The sequence below is a fragment of the Acanthochromis polyacanthus genome, chromosome 9 (genome assembly GCF_021347895.1).
Source record: "Acanthochromis polyacanthus isolate Apoly-LR-REF ecotype Palm Island chromosome 9, KAUST_Apoly_ChrSc, whole genome shotgun sequence".
Lineage (NCBI taxonomy): Eukaryota > Metazoa > Chordata > Actinopteri > Pomacentridae > Acanthochromis > Acanthochromis polyacanthus.
The window spans coordinates 6,239,652-6,260,849 of record NC_067121.1 but is presented as its reverse complement, the minus strand read 5'-3'; the positions used below and the strand labels follow the sequence as shown (position 1 = coordinate 6,260,849).

General features: G+C 37.2%; 1 protein-coding gene across 1 annotated transcript in view; it reads left to right on the top strand.

Moving 5' to 3' along the window:
* The window catches only part of lamc1 (laminin, gamma 1), a 91,564-nt gene that overhangs the window by 31,121 nt on the left and 39,245 nt on the right, over positions 1 to 21,198 (top strand). Inside the window, exon 2 of the mRNA XM_051952975.1 lies at positions 16,040 to 16,344. Coding sequence (XP_051808935.1) covers positions 16,040 to 16,344 — 305 coding nt within the window. The remainder of the gene's footprint in view (positions 1 to 16,039; positions 16,345 to 21,198) is intronic.

Below are 21,198 nucleotides of genomic sequence, written 5' to 3'. Positions count from 1 at the left end.
TATTGTTAGATTTAGATTTTCAGGACGTTTAGTTGTTATTTAATTAAAAATTCCACCTGTTTTATTTCTGACTTTCAGACATTGAACGGATTTTATTTTAGCACTTTTTTTGCTTTTTTTGCCATTTTGCCATTGGTTCTAATGGTTTTTGTTTTAATAATTTCTGGCGTTTAATTTTTTTCTATATATTCTATAATTATTTTGCAGCATTTTATAGACATGAGGAATATTTTTTACATTTGCGGAATTTCACGAATTTTTTTCCCATTTCATAAATAATTCTCCTGACATTTTAGGGCTCTTCTTCCAGAAGATCTAAAACAGAAAATCAGACGCTGAACAGCTACGAAACCCAGAAAAACGTGGCGATAAGAAGCGATAAGATAAGAAGCCAGATGAGAGCGTTTCTGTTTCTGTCTGATAGCTGCAGGTTTGTTCATGAGTGGAAAACAAACAACCTTTATGGTTCTGTACATTCCTGCGTATAGCAGCAGGTTGGACATTAACCAACACAATAATGTGTAACTGCAGCAGGAGGCAAAGATCAGACACACAAATACAAACACTGCTCTCATTTTTATGTTACATTATGCAAATAAACCTGTCTGTGGGACATTATCTTTAAAAAAAATACTAAAATAACGCTGTTTATTGGAGCTAGAAGCTGTAAAAACACCGCCGGCGGTACACCTACGACGCACTGAAGCATAAAGGGTTAAATGTTTTGTTGTTTGTTGGAGAAATGTGTTTATATTACCCGCTGTGGTAATCACATCTGAAAGTGGTTTATACCGGCGGATCCATGAGAATCTAAGCTTTCTATGGGTGTATAGTATTTGTATCATCACATTTGCAGCTAAAAATGCTTATGCAGATAAACTTCAGCGGCCCGTATTCGGGCTGATGCAGCTTTAAACATTTTCAAACTTAACTTCACCTGCATTCAAGTTATGTGATTTGAATGTCCGATTCCTTTTATGTTTGAAAATGTTAGGTATTGTGTGGCTTGTGAAGAAATTGGTCAGCGATACATTACACATGTTATTACACATTCCCTTCTCAAGATTATACATTTTGACTTAAAGGCTACACATTGGTTTCTGGAGGAGTAAACGGGTCTGGTTTCAGGTTGAATTGCAGGCAGTGTTTCCACAGAGCAGAGAGGAAAATGAAACAAGACCATGGTGGGTAAAAACAAGGCATCGGTGGGTAGAAACGAGACTTCAATGGGTAGAAATGAGCCCTTGGTGGTTCAATTGAGGCCCTGGGGGGTAAAGACGAGGCCTTGGTGGGTAAAACCGGATTCACTGGGTAGAAACGACGCATCGATGAGTAGAAATGAGGCTATAGTGGGTAAAAACGAGGTCCTGGTGGGTAAAGACGAACTCTCAGAGGGTAGAAACGAGCCCACTGAGGATAAAAACGAGCCCACTGAGGGTAGAAACGAGCCCGCTGAGGGTAGAAATGATCCCACTGAGGGTAGAAACGATCCCACTGAGGGTAGAAACGAGCCCGCTGAGGATAAAAACGAGTCCACTGAGGGTGGAATCGAGCCCACTGAGGGTGGAATCGAGCCCACTGAGGGTAGAAACGAGCCCGCTGAGGGTAGAAACGAGCCCGCTGAGGGTAGAAACGAGCCCGCTGAGGGTAGAAACGAGCCCGCTGAGGGTAGAAACGAGCCCGCTGAGGGTAGAAACGATGCCGTGGTGGGTAAAAACGAGCCCACTGATGGATAAAACAAACTCTTGGAGGGTAGAAATGATCCCACTGAGGGTAGAAATGATCCCACTGAGGGTAGAAACGATCCCGCTGAGGGTAGAAACGATCCCGCTGAGGGTAGAAACGAGCCCGCTGAGGGTGGAATCGAGCCCGCTGAGGGTGGAATCGAGCCCGCTGAGGGTAGAAACGAGCCCGCTGAGGGTAGAAACGAGCCCGCTGAGGGTAGAAACGAGCCCGCTGAGGGTAGAAACGAGCCCGCTGAGGGTAGAAACGAGCCCGCTGAGGGTAGAAACGAGCCCGCTGAGGGTAGAAACGAGCCCGCTGAGGGTAGAAACGATGCCGTGGTGGGTAAAAACGAGCCCACTGATGGATAAAACAAACTCTTGGAGGGTAGAAATGATCCCACTGAGGGTAGAAATGATCCCACTGAGGGTAGAAATGATCCCACTGAGGGTAGAAACGATGCCACTGAGGGTAGAAACGATGCCACTGAGGGTAGAAACGATGCCACTGAGGGTAGAAACGATCCCACTGAGGGTAGAAACGAGCCCACTGAGGGTAGAAACGAGCCCCCTGAGGGTAGAAACGAGCCCCCTGAGGGTTGAAACGAGCCCACAGAGGGTAGAAACGAGCCCCCTGAGGGTAGAAACGAGCCCACAGAGGGTAGAAACGAGCCCACAGAGGGTACAAACGAGCCCACAGAGGGTACAAACGAGCCCACAGAGGGTACAAACGAGCCCACAGAGGGTACAAACGAGTCCACTGAGGGTACAAACGCCACCCCGCTGCTACCTGCAGCCTGTAGATCAGCGTCCGGCTGCTCAGTCGTCCCACGTTTTAAAAAGTCAAAGCCTCCTTTGTTGGTTGGAGAAGAATGCGATGAGGTCATGGGAGGAAATTTAATTGGACGGCGCTGCGAGTTGAGGCGTCCTCAACAACTGCAGCCCCGAGGCCGACCCCGAGGATCGCAGGAATCCACCGGCTGTCGTAAAAGCAGAGAGAATTCCTGCAGAAATGTCAGAATGACGCCTTCATGCTGAATCCCGGACAGGAAGTCGAGCTGCTTTTCTCTGAACTGTTTGGAGGATTTCTGCAGCTGCACCCTGAAGGACGGCCGAGCTCATTATTTCCTCATCGTCCTCCTCAAGGACGTCCTCCTCGTTAAAATCCGTCTCCTGTGTGGGACGACAAACATCTACCTCCCAGGATCAGACGTTTATCAAACAGCAGATTAACCCTCTGAACTCCAGCAGCTCCACAGCTTCACCCACTGTGGGCTCGTTTTAATTTTTATCACCTAACCGTTGGTCACAGATGAGTCATTAAAGGCTTCACGGATTCACAGATAAACTCAGAATTTTTATTTTTTAACAGAATCTAGTTCGAGCAAACGGTTTATTTTTGGCAAGCTTTTAAGTTAGACGTGAAATAAAGTGCTTAACTTTAAGGCCATATATTTGCTGGTACAAATTATAAACTGAGACCTTAAATGGACGTCTAATATCTTAAATAACATAATAATAATAATAATAATAATCAGTTAATAAATACAGAATAAATACAATAGTACTAACAATAATAGTAGTGAGTAAATAACAATTAAATATAATAAATAACATAAATATAATACAACAATAATAATACAGTGATAATAATGAATAATAAATTAATTAATAGCAGAATAAATCTAATAATAATAATAGCTAATAAATAAACAATAAATACAGGTAATTTAATAATAAATAAATAACATAATAAATTTAATATTAATGTGATGAATATGAAGTGATTATAATAAATAAATGTAATACAGTAATAATAACAATAAAAGTAATATTAGTAAATTAATGAAGAGCCGAGTGAATATTATAATAATAAATAAATAAATTGATAAAGAACTACTAAATCATTTAATAAATATAGTAATAATAATTAGTAACATAATAAATATAATATGATTATAACAAATAATATGTGACATAAATAAATATATTACAATAATAATATTAATAACTAATAAATACATAAGAGACTTTTACTTGGATTTTTTCCATCAATTGGAAACGAACATTTTAACTGAAGATCAGCATTTGTTTAAACTTAAATCCAGTCTGGTTTCCTGCCGTTTCTTCAGACCTAAAACGAGTGATGCTCAGAAGCTGCTTCCAAAAATATCCAGAGTGAAGCTGTAAATTAGATTAATCTGCTGAAGGTGAAGCTGGACGTTCCGTTTTAGATCAGAGGCTCAGTCTGGACCTGATTTTATGTTTTGCACACATTTCTCATTATTTGAAAGATAATCAGGTCGAGTTCCAGATTTTTATTTTACAGTTTTTCACTTTTTAGTAAAATTATGAAAAAATGTCAAACTCACAGAAAAAGATGAATTTGCATGTTGACTATAAAAAACACATTAGCAGAAACTGTAAATCATGTTATCTACATCAGAAAGCTGTTGTTTTACATCATTCTCTGTAAATTTATGTTCTTTATTTTAGATGAGCAAAAATACTGCTATTTTACAAATATTTACTCATACTTGAAAAGAATAACTTATTAAGAATTGGAATTTTTCCCCCCATTTTATGAAATTGTAGATATGTAATTTTAAAAAAAGCATTAATTTATGTTTATTACAAAAAAACAAAACGGGTCCATACTGTAAATAACATCCACATCAACAATTTATTTTTTGTGTGTTTTATTGTTTCCCAGCGTGTGGCTAAAATTAGTGTTTTACTGTATTTAAATCACCTTTAAATGTAATAATTTTACAGATATTTGAAATTATTCTCATTAATATTCCACCGTTTTTGCCTGTTGTTAATAATCTTTTTTTAACAGATTGTTTTTTTTTACAGCGCGCCACTTTAAATTCACGTTTTTTCTGTTACTTCATATTCCAGTGAATGAGTGAAGTCGTCATGGTAACGCTGAAACAAACGTCTTTAATCTGGTTTCCTTCAGTAGAAGTCGTTGTTGGAGGAACGTCGGCTGTTTTTCGGAGGTCGTGTGACTCGGCAGGAAAATCCCCTCGTTTGTTTCTGCTCATCGACTCGTCATGTCTTCCATATCTGGGCAGGAAAAACTCCCAGCATGCCCCTCTCCTCCCCCACTGCCTCTCTTTGACATGAACTGTCTGCTGCTCGATCGCCCTCCTTCAACGTCCGTCCGTCTGTCCGGCGGAAACACATTCCAGCCTCCATTCCTCCCCAGAAAGCTCCTTCCTTCCCCCTGGAGGCTCTCTTCATGTCGGGGCCTCTGAGGGGGTATGAAGGGGTATGAAGGGGTATGAGGGGGTCAGCGCCCCACAAAGGGCCGGGTTAGCGCCGCTTAAAGCTAGACCGGCTAACTGAGGATGTCGGCGGTTCAGGAGGGTTTTAAATCCGCTCAGCAAACAAAGACGAACCTCCAGAGGTCGACTCCACTGGTTTTAATCCAGACTTCATTAAAGGAAACGTTCCTGTGAATTATTTACCTGTTTTCTCTCATTACGGGTAAACAGGAAGTAAACATTTCAGACAAAATGTGGAGCCGCAAAATGTCAATAGCGTTCTTGAACCAGAATCTGTAAAACTAAAAAAATTCTGCGCTTCTTGACGCAAACATGAAGCTAAGACCGACTCGTTTGCGAATAATCAGGGAAGCTGCAATTTTTTAATAAAATGCGTCCTAAATGAAGCATCTTGGTGATTGTAAATCAGATTTTCTAGGCACAAACACAATAAAGAACAAATGTTTGTTAAAAAATTTGCTAAAAATAAACAGTTTTTTTTTCACCAGATTCTGCAAAAAACTAAAAATTTTGCGATTCCCGAAGCAAACGTGAAGCTAAGAATGACTCGCCTGTGACTGACGGTCATTGGATAAAAATTCAGAGAGTTTTCGGGTTGAACTGCAGGCAGTGTTTCCACAGAGCAGAGAGGACAATTATGAGACAATTTTTGAGTTTAAAGGCATTTTGGGAAAATTTAAAGTAATTTCAGACAAATCTGGAGTCATTTTCGATAAATTTAAAGTAATATAGGACACATTTAGAGTAATTTTGGACAAATTTGAAATAATTTTTGATTAACTTAAAATCATTTCAGACAAATTTGTAATAATTTTGGATAAATTTAAACCAATTTCGGATAAATTTAAACCAATTTTGGACACATTTGAAGTAATTTTGGACAGATTAACAGTAATTTTTTACAAATTTAGAGTTGTTTTAGACAAAAATGGATTCATTCTGGACACATTTTGAGTTATTTTGTTAAATTTGTATTAATCTCGGACAAACTTTTTGTCATTTTAGCTGCTTTTAAGTCACTTTGGACAAGCTTAGATTCATTTTGGACAAATTGTTAGTCATTTTTGATGAAAGAAATTGAACTTTTTTCCCATTTTTGTCTTATAACTGCATTATTCTGCACAGAAGATATTTTTGAGTTCTTTCTCCTTCTAGTCAGGGTTGTTCTATTTTCATTGAGGACTTTAGATTTTAGTGAAAAACAAACTCACAGAGAGTAAAAATGAAACGGGAATAAAACTAACCCAGAAACTGCTCAGAGGGTTAAAGTGCGACGCACCAAAAAGTTCTAATGTAATCATTTTTCTTAGATCTGTTAAAATGTTGAGTGAATTACACAGAAAACCAACAAATGTTCACAGTTAAAGCGCATTTTTGCCCTGAAGATGGTTTTAATCTTCATAACAGCTGGATGAGCGGCTGGTCTCTGGTCAGATTTCTTTTTCTCAGAGTCGTTCTGGAGCCTCTGAGGATCCGCGGGGTGTTTTTGTTCCTTCGTCATGTAAATACAGCATCACAGCGTCGCCTTTGTTTGCTGCCTCAACTGTAAGATTCTTTCTGTGGTCAATACTCCGATTGTTCTGAAGAAGAGACAGAATTCCTGCTGCGGAGTCAAAGAGACGCTTCTCAAACATATAAAAGGCTTATTTTATTCTCTGTTCCCGCTGCGCTTATTATTCTACACCCCTCATTTAAAAAAATCACCTGAAATCAACAGTTTCCTCAAACAAGATTCTGTAAAAAACACAAAATTCTACATTTTTAGTTGCATCTGTGAAGCCATGAGCGACTCGGCTACGACCAACGAGACAAAAATTAGAACTTAATATTGAAAGAAACGCAGCTTTTTTAAAATTTTAATTATGATTCGTGGCATCAAAACTGCTCAATAGAAAAACAAAATTAGTCTTTTTTGGGAACAGTTTTCTCTTATTTTACAGTTTTTCCCATTTTTTGTTAAAGATAAGTAGTAAAATCACAGAAAAAAATTTTTACATGTTAAAAGCAAAACTGTTTCAATAATAGTAATTTATTGTTTTACAACTGACTATAAATGTGTGTGTTTTTTTTAAATAAAACCGTATTTACATCAGGAATAATATTGTAGTTTTACATATATCTGCTTTTATTTTAAATTACATAAAATTGTAATTATTATTAAAATTATTTCACAGAAATAATTTCCTGTTTTGTTAAATTACAGATAATCTCATAAAATTCTACGGCAAAAGGAAATTAATTTGCACTTTATAGAACAAACCACAACTTGTTCTTTTAAAACATTTGGTCCAAACATTTTCCTGTTTTTTACGGGATTTAAATGAGCAGCAATATTACTGTTTTTCAGATATTTGCAATTCTAAAAAAAGAACAATTTGATATTTTAAGGATTGAAAAATGGTAAATAATTTTTAAAAACTGCTAATGTACATTTTCCCAATTATGTAAAATTACATTTATGTAGTAAAAAGGAAAAAAATATTGATTCTATGTTAACTGTCAAAACAAACTGTAAAAATCCACATTAAATATCTGTATTTTTTTAAAAAATATTTCTTTTACAACATTTGGCCGTAAAATTCTGCAATTTTTTACACAGCATTTAAATGAGCAGCATTGTTGTTATTTTGCAGATATTTGAAGCGATAAAAAGATAAAAAATGTAGGTATTTTAAGGATTGAAAAATGATGAATATTTTTTTAAAAACCTTAATTTACATTTTCTTTCAGATTTTGTTAAGTTTATGGTCTCTGGTAAAAAAGATTAAATTACATGTTTACCTATCAAAACAAACTGTAAAAAATCTTTAATAAAAATCTTTAAAAATAATTAAATGAGTAACATTATTGTTATTTTACAGATATTTGCAGTTATTTAAAAGACAAAAATTATGTATATTATGGAGGTAAAAATGGTAAAAAAAAATTTAAAGCTTAGAATTTAAATTTTTTCCCCACCGGTTTTGTTAAATTAGTTCTTATTTAATACAAGTCTTATTCATTTATATGTTATCTGTCAAAACAAACTGTAAAAATTCATTTTCTCGACTGTAAAATTTTCCTATTTTTACTCTGTGAGTAAAAACAGATTTTTGCTTTATATTTAAAAGAAAAAATATTTAAATTAAAGATTGAAAAATGTTAAATAATTTATTAAAAACTGTTAATTTATTTATTTTTTTGCTCCAGTTTTTTTTAAAATTACAGTTATTACTTTAGTATATTTTTTGTGTTTCCTGCGTCAGAGACAAACGGACGCTTGTCACACGTCTGAATGTTTTATTTTAGTTTTTGTTTCTCCAGCTGGACTCGCTGCTTCTTTGTCTTTGTGATGACAAACACTTTTGTCTTGTCTGTCAGGATGTGGAGGTGGTTTTTAATCATTTTTTATTTAAAGAGACGTCAGAGTGTTTTCCTGTTTCCCTTTGATGTGACGCCAGAGAGGCTCCTCTGGGAGGCTTTTACTTTGAAAGGATGCTTCAGATCCCACATTTGAATAACCGTCGGCTCTTGAAGCTCCTTTATTTAAATTTCTGGAGCTCTTCAGATTCTTTAGAAACACTTGAAGCTCTCAGAAAGTGTCCAGTAATATGAGGAGAACTGTGGCGGTGAAAATGATGTAGAGTTTCCTTTTCATATTTCAGCTGTTGAAGCTCCAACTTTGATCTCTGGGAGCCACAAAAACACGATCTGACTCACAAGAGGCTTCTTCTGGGGTTTCCTGCTTCAGTCCTTCCAACTAAAAGCAGTCCAGCTGGTTTGAAAAGTGTTTGATGTTCAAAAAATCAACACAGTTAAACCATTTTCACAAGTAGAAACTGGGAAAACATCATAAACTTTAAATTATTGTTTCCAGATTGTGATGTTTCATCAAAGTTGCTTCCTTCTACTTTTCTCGTTTTAAAAAATTAGCAAAAATATCCAGTTTGCTGTATTCAGATTCTGTTCAAAACAAAATATTCTGCTGTTTTCTGTGCAACTGTGAAGCTTTTAGTGAGTCAGCTGAGATGAATGGTCAAAGAGCAAAAATTCAGAGTTTCAGGGTTTAACTGGTCTGTTGGGGGACAGTAAAGGGAGCCCAGTGCATTATGGGAAGTCGAGTTTCTGTCGCTCAGTTCAACAAATTAAAAAACTCAACGTTTAAAAGTGAATTTTAAACTAAATAAATCTGAGACGAGTTCAAACCAGTTTTTACGTTTAAACGTTGGATCTGGCAGTTGGTTTATTATTATTATTGAATAAAAACTACAGATATTTATAACCTCATTCAGGGTTTTTTTCATTCTGCTGAATTTTTGAGTCACTTTGGGAAAATATTTGTGATTTTTGTTCGTTTTTGAACCACTATGGACGACGTCAGATTCATTTTTGAAAGGTTTTCAGTCGTTTTTAACAGCTGGTTGTCATTTTGGTTTGTTTTTGGACACGTCTGTCATTTTGGTCAGTTAGGGAGTCATTTTGGACATTGTGTTTGAGTCATTTATGACAGGTTTTTGTCATTTTGCTGAAATTTTGATTTAGTCTGGACGAGTTCATAGCCACCTTTGACAGGTTTTAGTTGTTTTTAACGGCTGGTTGCCATTATTGGTCATTTTGCTAAATTTTCCAGTAATTTTGAACAAGCTGTCAGTCATCTTGAACAGGTTTTTATCATTTTTTTGTCATTTTAGTTGGATTTAGAGTCAGCAGGTTGTTTTTATTTTGGACACTGAGTCGTTTAGGACAACTTTAAAGCAATTCAGAGCAAAGTTTTTGTGGTTTTGGTTAATTTATGAGGAACTCTGGACAATGAGTTAGTTATTTTAATAGTATGCTCTCATTTGCTTTTTTGTTTTTTGGCCACTATATCAGTTGTCAGTGAATTTTCGTTCACTTTGGAAAGATTTGCTTTAGTTTTTGACAAGTTTTGAGTCGTTTTGGACAGGATTTGTCTTTTTTGGTCATTTTCAACACATTTTAGTAATTTCATTAAAAGTTTTGTCATTTTTGTTGCTTTTGGAGTCAGCAGGTTGTTTTTATTTTGGACACTGAATCGTTTTGGACAAATTTTTATAATTTGGACACATTCAGTTGGTTTTGATTAATTTTTGAGGAAATTTGTACAATGAGTTAGTCATTTTTAACAGGTTTTGAGTCATTTTTGGACAAGTTTTTGTAATTTTGGTCAGATTTTGAACAAGCTATGTCATTATTTGGTCATTTTGGTTTCAAATTTGAGACATTTTCAACACATTTTTAGTAAATGAATTAAAAGTTTGGTAATTTTAGATGGTTTTAAAGTCAACATGTTGTTCTTATTTTGGACACTAATTCATTTTGGACAAATTTAGAGCAAAGTTTGAGTCATTTTGCGCAATTTTTTGTTGTTTTGGTTAATTTGTGAGGATCAAGGAGTTTGACTTTTGACAGGTTTTGAGTAATTTTTGGACAAGATTTGTCAATGTTTTGGTCATTCTGGTTTAAGGTTTGAGACACTTTCAACATATTTTTAGTAATTTAACTAAAAGTTTTGTCATTTTGGTTCATGTCTGAGTCGTTTAATTGGTTGAAGTTGTTTTTATTTTGAACAGAGTCATTTTGGACAAACTTTGAGCATGTTTATATTTTTGGAGAACTTCAGGGTAATTTTAAGTTATTTTGACGTGTTTTGAGTCTTAAACAGCAGGATTTCGTCCTGTACGCCACATTAGCATCATTAGTGTATATTTTCGTGAACGGAGGTTTGATGTAAGTGGTTTTAACTCCCGTCTCTGAGCTGCAGCTCCTCGTTAACCTCGAGCCTCCAGGAGGAAGTGGTGTGTTTGCCGTGGCTTCATTGTTTCCTGTAATAAACTGCAGCCTTTTGTGGCCGGCTCCTATCAGCTGCTTCACCTTTATTTGCCGGCGGGGCCCCTGGGCCGAGGCCCCTGTCAGCACTCTGTTTACAGAGCGGATTCTTTGGTTGAGCAAACAGCCTCGGCGTGGCGGCGTTCCTGCAGCCCTTCGACACTCGGCCTGCTCAGACTCGTTCGACGTGTTCGGACCGAGTGCCGAGTGGAAGGAGCCGACATTCCTGCTGGGACAGAGTTTTCCCAAGAAGTATTAGTAGCCTGCACTAGAAATAAAGTAGCCTGCACCACTCTTGTGTAATGGAGGCGTGCACAATCTAGGGGGGTTTGGGGGCATACCCCCCCAAGAAAATTTTGATTTTTTTTTTAGTGCTATTTGGTGGCCTCTGGTGCATTTTATTTGTGTAATTTAACATTTTTCTAGCACTTGGTTTTGTCATGTGATTTGTGTATTTAAGTACATTTCATCAAAATGTGAGTTTTAAGTACACAATTTTCATGCAAACTGCACTTTCACCAGTAGTATGTGTGTCTGGTCTCTTAGTAAACCTCTGTAGGATGCTGTCTGGCTTGTAACAACTGCATGTTTAGCATAGATGTTGTGCATCTTTCTGTATGTTTGGTTTTGGGAAAATATTAATTAACCTAATTTGATGACTATGTGTGAGACCTTAACTACGGGATCATAGACTTATGGGAACCTAGGCACTCCAGGCAGCTCTGGGAATGAAACAAACTAACATCAATATATGGTAAGTTAATCATGTTTTGTTCATTCACTCAGACTGCTGGTGGCTGAGTGACTGCTAGCTCTGAAAACAAAAAGTCATTGATTATTATACAGCAGATCAGACCATAAATTAAAAAGTCAGAATGCCCAGAATATTTTTCTAAGTCCAGATGTGAAAAAAATTGGCCAGGACTTCCCCTATATTTTATCATTTCACTCATCTTACAAAATATTTATAATCATTTAGAGCATTAATGAAAAAGGCTAAATTAGATCTATATGGGTAGCACCCAGAATATGTTCCAAGTCCAGACATGCAAAAAAAATTGGGCAGCATTTCTCCTGTATTCTGTCATTTCATTCATTCATAAAAGGTAATTGAACAAATCTATGAAATGTTAACATTCATGGGATTTGTTTCAGTAAATTTTAGTAATGTCAAATCATAGTTTGCAAGCAAAAAAAGTGGTAAACACTGTTCTCTGTTTTTTTAGGAAGCCCAACATGGTCTGCTGGCCCTTGCCAATCTCCTGCTTCCTCTCTGAGGACATTCTCATTCATGAATCAAACAATCCCCAAACAATTCCCTCCAGAAATGTTGCGATCGTGCGAAATCAACCAATCTCCACGAATTTTGCACGGCCTTGCAATTTTGTCCAATCACCGCAACTTTCCCGCAGTTTTGGACCGGAGTTATGGAGTTATGTGACGATCAGCGTGTGTGAATCATTTCCTTGTTACCCACATCACTCAAAACGGACTCAGGGATTTGAATTAAGTTTTCAGGGTCGGTCAGAAATGACACAAGGACCAAGTGATTAGACTTCGGCAGCAACCTGCGGACAGATGAGTGGTAATCCGTGATTCCGCGGGCTGCGGTCGCTCTCGGAAAACACTGCTGGGATGTTGTCAGAAATCCTCATCAGGAGACTTTCATCTCCTGAGGATGGCAGGACGGACTCAGCTTTCAGTTTAAAAAAACATCCAACCTGGTTCTTTTATTTTGAAAGACTCGATCATCCAGAATGATGGTTTGTAGGAATAAAAACTGATTTAGGTGTAAAAGGATGTTTAAAGATCTTCTGATGTGGTGAAAGGGTCATTTCATGTGAAACCACACAACTTCCAGAAAAGTGGTTGCTGCACCATTGAAACTTTCTCAGGGTTTTATGTGCTGAAAGATAGTTACAATAAAACTTTCCATGCAAAATTATAGGTCTCTGTCTCTACTAGTTCCAAACTTATGACCTCTTCAAATTTCTGGAATTTGTACCTAAACCCACCCCCTAAATCCTTGCCTAGGATTTTGCACTATTTAACTGCTTATTTCTCAGCCTCTAGACATTGTTGATGGACCAAGGACCAAGGACCACTCTGTCCTATTTTAAACAAAATTCTATGATAACCTGCAAAGTTGGAGACTTCTGGGGGTATCATATAGAAAGATATGAGCTTCTAAAGTATGGACCCCACAAAAAGTGACCAATTTTGGTGAGGCCAGAAGGCGATGTGGCACAGGTGGTAGAGATCTATAAATTTGTATAAGATATCTTCCATCATGCTACAACAAGCCTACAAAATCCCGGTTTGGCTTATTTCCTCCTTCATGGTCAACCATACACTTGAAGTGAACCCCTATAACCTGCTCATGAATTTGTATTTGGCTATAATTGGTGCATTACCTGTAGCCTATACAAGATCATTTTAGATGACCAGTATTATTTTGATACATGTAGTCATTTTCTACATCTGCAGGTGTAATTCTAGCACACTGGCAGGTAGGGCCACACAATTAATCGAATTTTGATCGCAATCACGATTTTGGCTGCCACAATTAAATTAACCTGATCGTTGGTGATATTTACATTTAAAATGCGGGCTCTGGTTCATATCTTATCAAGCGCCTTGTCAACCAGTCGTCAGCCAACCACCAGGAAGCGAACACCTGGTTAAGGCTTCATTAACTGCCTAAATAACAAGCGAGCGCACCCTGCAGCAGCAGCCTCAAATCACTCAGTGGACTGGGCTGCAGTGTTGCCAACTTAGCAACTTTCTCGCTAAATCTAGCGACCTTTCAAAGCGTCCTAGTGACTTTTTTTGTCAAAAGCGACTAGCGACAATTCCAGAGACTTTTTCTGCTGTTTTGGAGACTGACAGGAAAACTGGGCTCATTCTGCAGTTACTGTCCTCAACAAGCAGCAGGTGCTGCTGTGAGCTTCTCCCCGTCCCAAAGCACAGGCTGTCAGTCCAGTAACCCCACAGCAGTCCCAGTGTCTGATTAGAGGAGACTCACACTGCTGATGAGAGCGAGTCATGTCGAGAGAAGAAAGTACAGCAGCATTTGGAGATGAGGAGCATCATGGTGAGGAGCTAGTGCCTCGGAACGGATCAGCATCCATCGTCTGGACTTGTTTCGGATTCAGGGCAAGTGACGTTAAACAAGAACCAGTCATATGTAAAGAGTGTAGCAGAGTTGTGTCTGCCCCGCACAGTAACACAACTAATCTGTTTAACCATCTGAAAAAACATCACAAACACAAATACGAGGAATGCATGAAGGCTAAAGCTAACGTTGATTCACAAAATCCCCGTCCGTGTCCAGCGGCAACCCAGACAACCATTACAGCGACCCTGCATCAGGCAACACCGTATCCAGCTACCTCCCAAAGACACACAGAGATAACGGACGCAATATCGTTTTATTTGGCCAAAGACATGTGTCCAATAAATACAGTGAGCAACGAGGGCTTCAGAAAAATGGTCAAAACACTGGACAATAAATATGTGATCCCCTTGTGTGATTATTTCTTCAAAGTGGTGTTATCTACTCTGTATGAAAAATGTCGGGGGAAAATAGAGAGGAAAATCGCAACTGTCGAGTTCTTTGCACTGAAAACGCTTCATATATTCTTTGCTTAAAAGTAGTGCAATAAAAACACAGATATTTTCCCTAACATGATGAACAATCGTGATTAATAATCGTGATTACAATATTGATCCAAATAATCGTGATTCTCATTTTGGCCATAATCGTGCAGCCCTACTGAAAGGTTCACTAAATAGTCTTTACTCCACATTCTACAGTTACAGCTTTGCCTTGTACTCCTATAAGTATTTCTGCAATACGATAACTTGTGGCATTCATCTTGCTGTCCAAGTTTCACACCAATAGAACAGGGATCAAGTTCTGCCACGCTTTTTGGCAAGTGAGATAGTTAAAGTTAGTAGGTCTACTAATCTATGCCACACTACAGTTATACTACAACATGTCAGGCACCAACACCATATGGACAGGACTTTTACTCTATCTTCAGCTCAGTTTTCTGCAAAAGAAAAAAAGATATATCAACAAAATTCAATTCATATAATGCAAAACATAGATTCACAAGCTGTTTATATGGGTCCACTTAATTGTATGGTTAACCATGAAGGAGGAGAGAAACCAAAGTAGAATTTTGCAGGCTTCTAGCAGCATGATAGAAGATAATTTATTCAGGGTTACAGATCTCTACCACCTGTGCCACACCATTCCACCATCATTCAGTTCATATAAGGGAAAACATGGGTTCACAAGCAGGTTATAGGGGTTCACTTCAAGTGTATGGTTGACCATGAAGGAGGAAATAAGAAAAACCGGGATTTTGTAGGCTTGTAGTAGCATGATGGAAGATATTTTATACAAATTTACAGATCTCTACCACCTGTGCCACATCGCCTTCCGGCCTCACCAAAATCAGTCACTTGGTTGTTTTATAGGAACTTTAAGTGGTTTCCAGTGAGTTTTGAGTCGTTTTGTACTCGTTTCAAGACAATCTAGTCGTTTTGTAGAGGTTTCAAGTCAATTTTATAGAAGTTATAAGTCATTTTTAATAAGTTTCAAGACGTTTTGGACATTTTTCAACTCATTCTATACATGTTTTAATTGTAGACGTTTCAAGTCATTTTGGACAAGTACTAAGATGTTTTGGACAAGATTCATGTCATTTTATAGAAGTTTCACCTCTTTTTTTTTTTTTTTTTTTTTTGGACAAATTTTCATGTTTTGTTCAATATTAAAGACATTTAGGGAACGTTTCAAGTGACTTTATAGATGTTTTTAGTGGTTCCAGATGAGTTTGAAGTCATTTTATTGAATTTTCAAGTCATTTTAAAGAAGCTTCCAGATGTTTTGGACACGTTTCAAGTCGTTCTATAGAATTTGCACAAGTTTCACTTCCTTCTGTACAAGCTTTAAAGTCATTACGGTGAAGTCTCAAGTCATTTTATAGAATTTTGAGATCAGTTTGATCAAGTTTCAAGTCACTTTATAGAAGCCTGAAGTCGTTTCTTGCTAGTTTGAAATTGTTTGATCAAGTTTTAAGTAATTTTCTATCAGTATCAAGTCATGTTGTGCAAGTTTCATGTCCTTTTATATATTTCCCATAAATCCTTCTACAGACTAAATGAAATCCTGTCTTCTCTCTGCAGGTAAAACCTTTGACATCACCTACGTCCGGCTCAAGTTCCACACCAGCCGGCCGGAGAGCTTCGCCATCTACAAGCGCAGCAGCGAGGGCGCCCCCTGGGTCCCCTACCAGTACTACAGCGGCTCCTGTGAGAAAACCTACCAGAAGGCGAGCCGCGGCTTCATCCGGACCGGCGAGGACGAGCAGCAGGCGCTCTGCACCGACGACTTCAGCGACATCTCGCCGCTCACCGGAGGAAACGTGGCGTTTTCCACCCTGGAGGGCCGACCGAGCGCCTACAACTTCGACCGCAGCCCCGTCCTGCAGGTGAGGAGCCGCCTTTTTTACAACTTTTACTGAATTTAATCAGACTTTAATCACAACTGGAGTCTCTTTGATCACTAAAACTCAGCAGGGTGAGGCTGGAGGACGTTTGGTCGAGGTTTGTCAGTTTTTCGTTGTTCTAACAGATTTTATGATGAAGATGAACTGTTCACTGAGAAGAAAACATAAAAACACTTCATCTTGTGTCTTTTTGGTGTTTTTAAATATTTATTACCGTCTATTAGAATCAAGTCCATTAATTAATTAGAGTCCATTTGTGCTCATTTTGTGTCTCTTTTCTATTAGTTTGTGTTTCTTTGCAGCCATTTTGGATTCAGTTAGAATCTATTTGTGTCTAAAAGGTGATTTTTGACTAATTTTGCATCTCTTTAAATTGGTTTTGCATCTCTTTGTTGCTGTTTTGTGGTTCTTGGTGTTTTGTGTCTTTTTGCCGTTGTTTCTAAACTATTTATGTTTGTTTGTGTTCGTTTTGTGTCTCATCCAGTCAGTTTTAGTCTGTTTTTGATCATATTGTGTGTCTTTGTGTACACTTTGGATCTTGTTTTGACTGGTTTGAGTCTCTTTGTGGTTGTTTTGTGTCTTTTCACAGCAGTTTTGCATCTTGTCGTTCTTTGTGTTTGCACTGAATTACAGTCCGTTGTGTCTCTGTGGTCAGTTTCTGCTTCTTTCTAGTCACTTTTTCTTCGCTATTTTGTGAGTCTTTGTGTCAGTTTGGAGTTATTTTGTGTGTCTTTCTGGTCTATTTGTGTCTTTTTGTTGTTGTTTTGTCTCTGTGTTTATTTTGCGTCTCTTTCAGTCAGTTTTTTGTCTCTTTCTGCTTTTTTCTGTTCAATCAATTTACATGTTAATCCTAAACACAAATAAACAGCCAAAACTGTAAATAATGTTCACATTAAATATCAGTATTTTAGTAAATGGTCATTTGTTCCTTTACAGCATTTAACTATAAAATTACACAATTTTTCAATGGTATTTAAATGAGCAAATATGTGGTTGTTTTACAGATAGTCGTCATTATTCAAAAAAATTATGTAAAATAGTTTTTAAAAAATTAAATCATATGTATATATAATTTTTTTAATTGTTACATTTTTAAATTTATTTTTTTATTTTTTTATTATGGTTTCTGTTTATATTTTCATGTATATAATTTTTGTTGTATTTTTTTTATTTTATTTTTCCACTATTTTGTTAAGTTCTGATTAATATCCAATAAAATCACAGTAAACTCTAAAATAAACAAATAAATAAAACCGGCCAGAATTCTAACTATTATCTGTATTTATAAAGTGTTTTTTTCTTTTACACTCTGTGATTATAAAGTTTTGCTGTTTTGCTGAATTTAAATCAGTTAAGAACAGAATTATTTTACAGATATTTGTTGTTATTTTAATAATTTTTGTCCCATTATTCTCCTGTTATTTAAATATAGTTTTTTTGCTCCTTTGCTGGCGGATCTTTACAGAATGAGTTTTTTAGGGGACGTTCTTCGTTCTGTTTCTGAGGAGCTGCAGGACGTTAAATGATCCTCAGTGAGTAAAACCATGAACAAATGTTCCGTATCGGTCCACCGTCAGACTCCACTTTTTCTTTTCCTGCTGCCAGATGCTGGGCGGTTGCTTGGCGACGCCCCCGGGTTTCCCAGCAGGTTTGGCTCGGAGCCGCCGGCAGCTGCAGAAGTTTTCCTCCAGAACAAACTAATGCAGAGTAGGGCTGGGCGATAAATCGAATTAATTCGATTAATTTGCCTTTTCAAAACCTGACGATTTGAAAATTTGCCAAATCGTAAAATCGAGGCGACCTTAAATATATAACAGTCCAGATTCTTCTTCTGCCTTTCACGACTTGTGCACTGGCGTTTGCTTCTGCCTCTCATCTCCTTCCACCAAAACACTCACACCCCCGTCATGGCGGACAGAACAGCAGACGAAGAGTTGGTCGCGAGAAAAGGTCCTCATGTTACATCAATTATATGGAAGTGGTTCGGCTTTGACAAGACTGACACAGAGCAAACTACAGTCATGTGCAAGGTTTGCAAAAGTACTGTGAAAACGAAGAGTAGCAGCACAACTAACCTCTTTCAGCACCTCCGTCAGAGGCATCCTAAAGAATGGGAAGAGTGCTGGCAGCGACGGGAGTGGCATGGCTAGCACTAGCCATAGCAAACAGACCGCAAAGAAACAACAAAAATCGATTAAAATCGTAATCGTCCAAGATGACTAAAAGAATCAAGATTTTATTTTTTGACCATATCGCCCAGCCCTAATGCAGAGATCTGGAGAAAAAACAAAACAAGGTTTTTGTTTCTGCACAAGTTTTCACACAATCAGAAAAAGAACTACAAACGTGAAAATAATCAGAGTTTAGACACAAACGGGACAAATGTTGTTTATTATTTTTAGATATTTGGGTTTTTGGCTCCGATTTTAAAGAAAAATTTAGTTTATTTTGTTCCTGATTGAACAGGAGGATAAATACTAGTTTAACGCATTAATAATAATTGTATTTTTTGTTTTTGTTGTCGTTTTTAAATTATTTTTGTCTGCGTATATTCATTTTTGCTTCTCTTTTAGTCAGGTTTTGATCATTTTGTGTGTCATTTATTTTATCATTTTGTGCATTTTTCTCATCCTTTTGTGTCTTTCTACTGTAGTTTTTGACGAGTTTTGTTCATTTATGTTCGTTTTGTGTCTCATCTAGTCATTTTAATCTCTAATTGGTCGTTTTGCGTGTCTGTGTGTTCAAGTGTGTTTGAGTCTCTTTCTGTTTGTTTTTAGTCATTTTTGTGCATTTTCTGGTCCTTTAGCGTATTTCTGCTGTTTTTTAAAACTACATTTGTTTACGTTCATTTTGTGTCATCACTGTTGTGTTTTGTCATTTTGTGTCTGTTTTAGCCAGTTTTTTTTTTTGTTTTATGTATTTTTGTAATTGCTTGTCTCATTTTTGTAGTTGTTGGTTTTTGTTTGGACTCATTTTGTCTTTTTGTTTTTGTTTTTAACTATTTTTTGTCCACTTGCGTTCATTTTTGGTTCTCTTTTAGTCAGTTTTAGTCTCTTTTTGATAATTTTGTGTATCTTTGTGACAATTTGCGACTCTTTTTTCCTAGTTTCTGTCTCTTTGTGTTCATTTTTCATCTTTTTTTAGCCAGTTTTCGTCTCTTTTTGGTCGTTTTTGTTTCTTTATTGCCTTTTTTTAGTAGTTGTTTATATTTGTTTGTAGTCATTTTGTTTATTCCTCTCGTCGTTTTATGGATCGTGGTGTTTTTTGGAGTAATTTTGCGTATCTTTGTGCAGTTTTATTAGTTTCTTTTGCTGCTAAACGTCCTCCTGCTGACTGGAGGCTGGTGTTCGTCACGTTTCGGATGCAGCTGAGGTGATGGAGGCGTCGGATCCTTCAGCCTCCTCCATGTTTCCGTCTTCGCGGCTCTATATTTTCTTCCTTCCTTCCTTCCTTCCCCTCCGTTAAATGAACAGATTTAGCTCCCGGCTCAGCTCTAAACTTCCTTATTTGACTTGACGGCACAAAGCTATTTATACCGAAGCCGGGACTCTTTTTGGAGGCGGCAGTTTGTCGCTCGTCTGCATTCCTGCTGTCTGTCATCTGTGAGCTCAGAGTGGGAAAAATAACCCCCAGCTGAGAGCAACCATCGCCCAGCGGCCCCGAAATACACCGGAGAGGATCCCAGACACGCTTTCTGATTGAGTCATGTGATGCCAGCGCCGGTTAAACATCCACGGCTAACCCTACCGGCAGGTTTTAAAAACATGTTATAGTTCCAAAAAAATGCAAAAATGACACCTTTTATCAGCCGGAAACTGTAAAAACAGAAACAAACGTCTGATCTTTTTAAAACTTTGACTGCCCTGTTTGGTAGTTCTCTCCTGAAAATTATCTAAATCTGACTTTAAAGCTGCGATATTTCATCAGAATCACTTAATTCTGCATGTTATTTATAAGTGTACTGCTCTGACCAGATTCCTCTAATCGTAGTGGTTAATTAGAGTTTTAACAACAGCTGGTTACAGGGAGATTTAAAGGCATATAATCTTTTATAAAAAATTACCAAAACTCTGCCTTTTGTTCTAGAAATAAACTGTACATTTTGGTTTCCAACGGCCCTTGAACTACTCATCTGTGACGTATTGTTTCGTCAAGAAGCTTAAAAATGTGACAATTCTTCCAAATCACTTTATTGACCGTCTCACTTAAAAATTCATTAAAAATAAACGGTTTACTTTCTCCAGAATCTGTAAAAAACAAAAAATTCTGCAGTCCTTGTTGCGACCGTGAAGATGTTGGTGACTAGTCTGCGACCAACAGTGACGACGTACAAATTTGTGGAGTTTTTCGGCTGAACTGCAGGCAGTGTTATATCACTAAGCTTCGAAAGTTTTGATATTTAATCCAAATTTTTTGTTCGCGTTATCTCACTTAAAAATTCACCAAGAATATTTTTTTAGTCTAACAAGAATTTGTGAAAAACAAAAAGAATTCTGCTCTTCGTTTTGCAATCGTGAAGCTATCAATGACCAATCTGTGATCAACAATCCCTTGACAAAAATTCAGCGACTTTTTGGTTGAACTGCAGGCAGTGTTTTGTTACGAAGCTTAATATTGGGACATTTTATCGAAATTTCTTTGTTCAGTGTGGTTCAATAGAAAACAGTTTGCTTTAACCAGATTCTGTGAAAAACAAATACTTCTATAGTCCCCATCGCAACAGTGAAGACATAAAATTTTTTAGGTTCTCTGCTGAACTGCAGGCAGTGTCACGTCACTAAGCTTAAAAAGTTGTTTTGTTGAACACATCTCACTTAAAAATTTGCCAAAAAATAA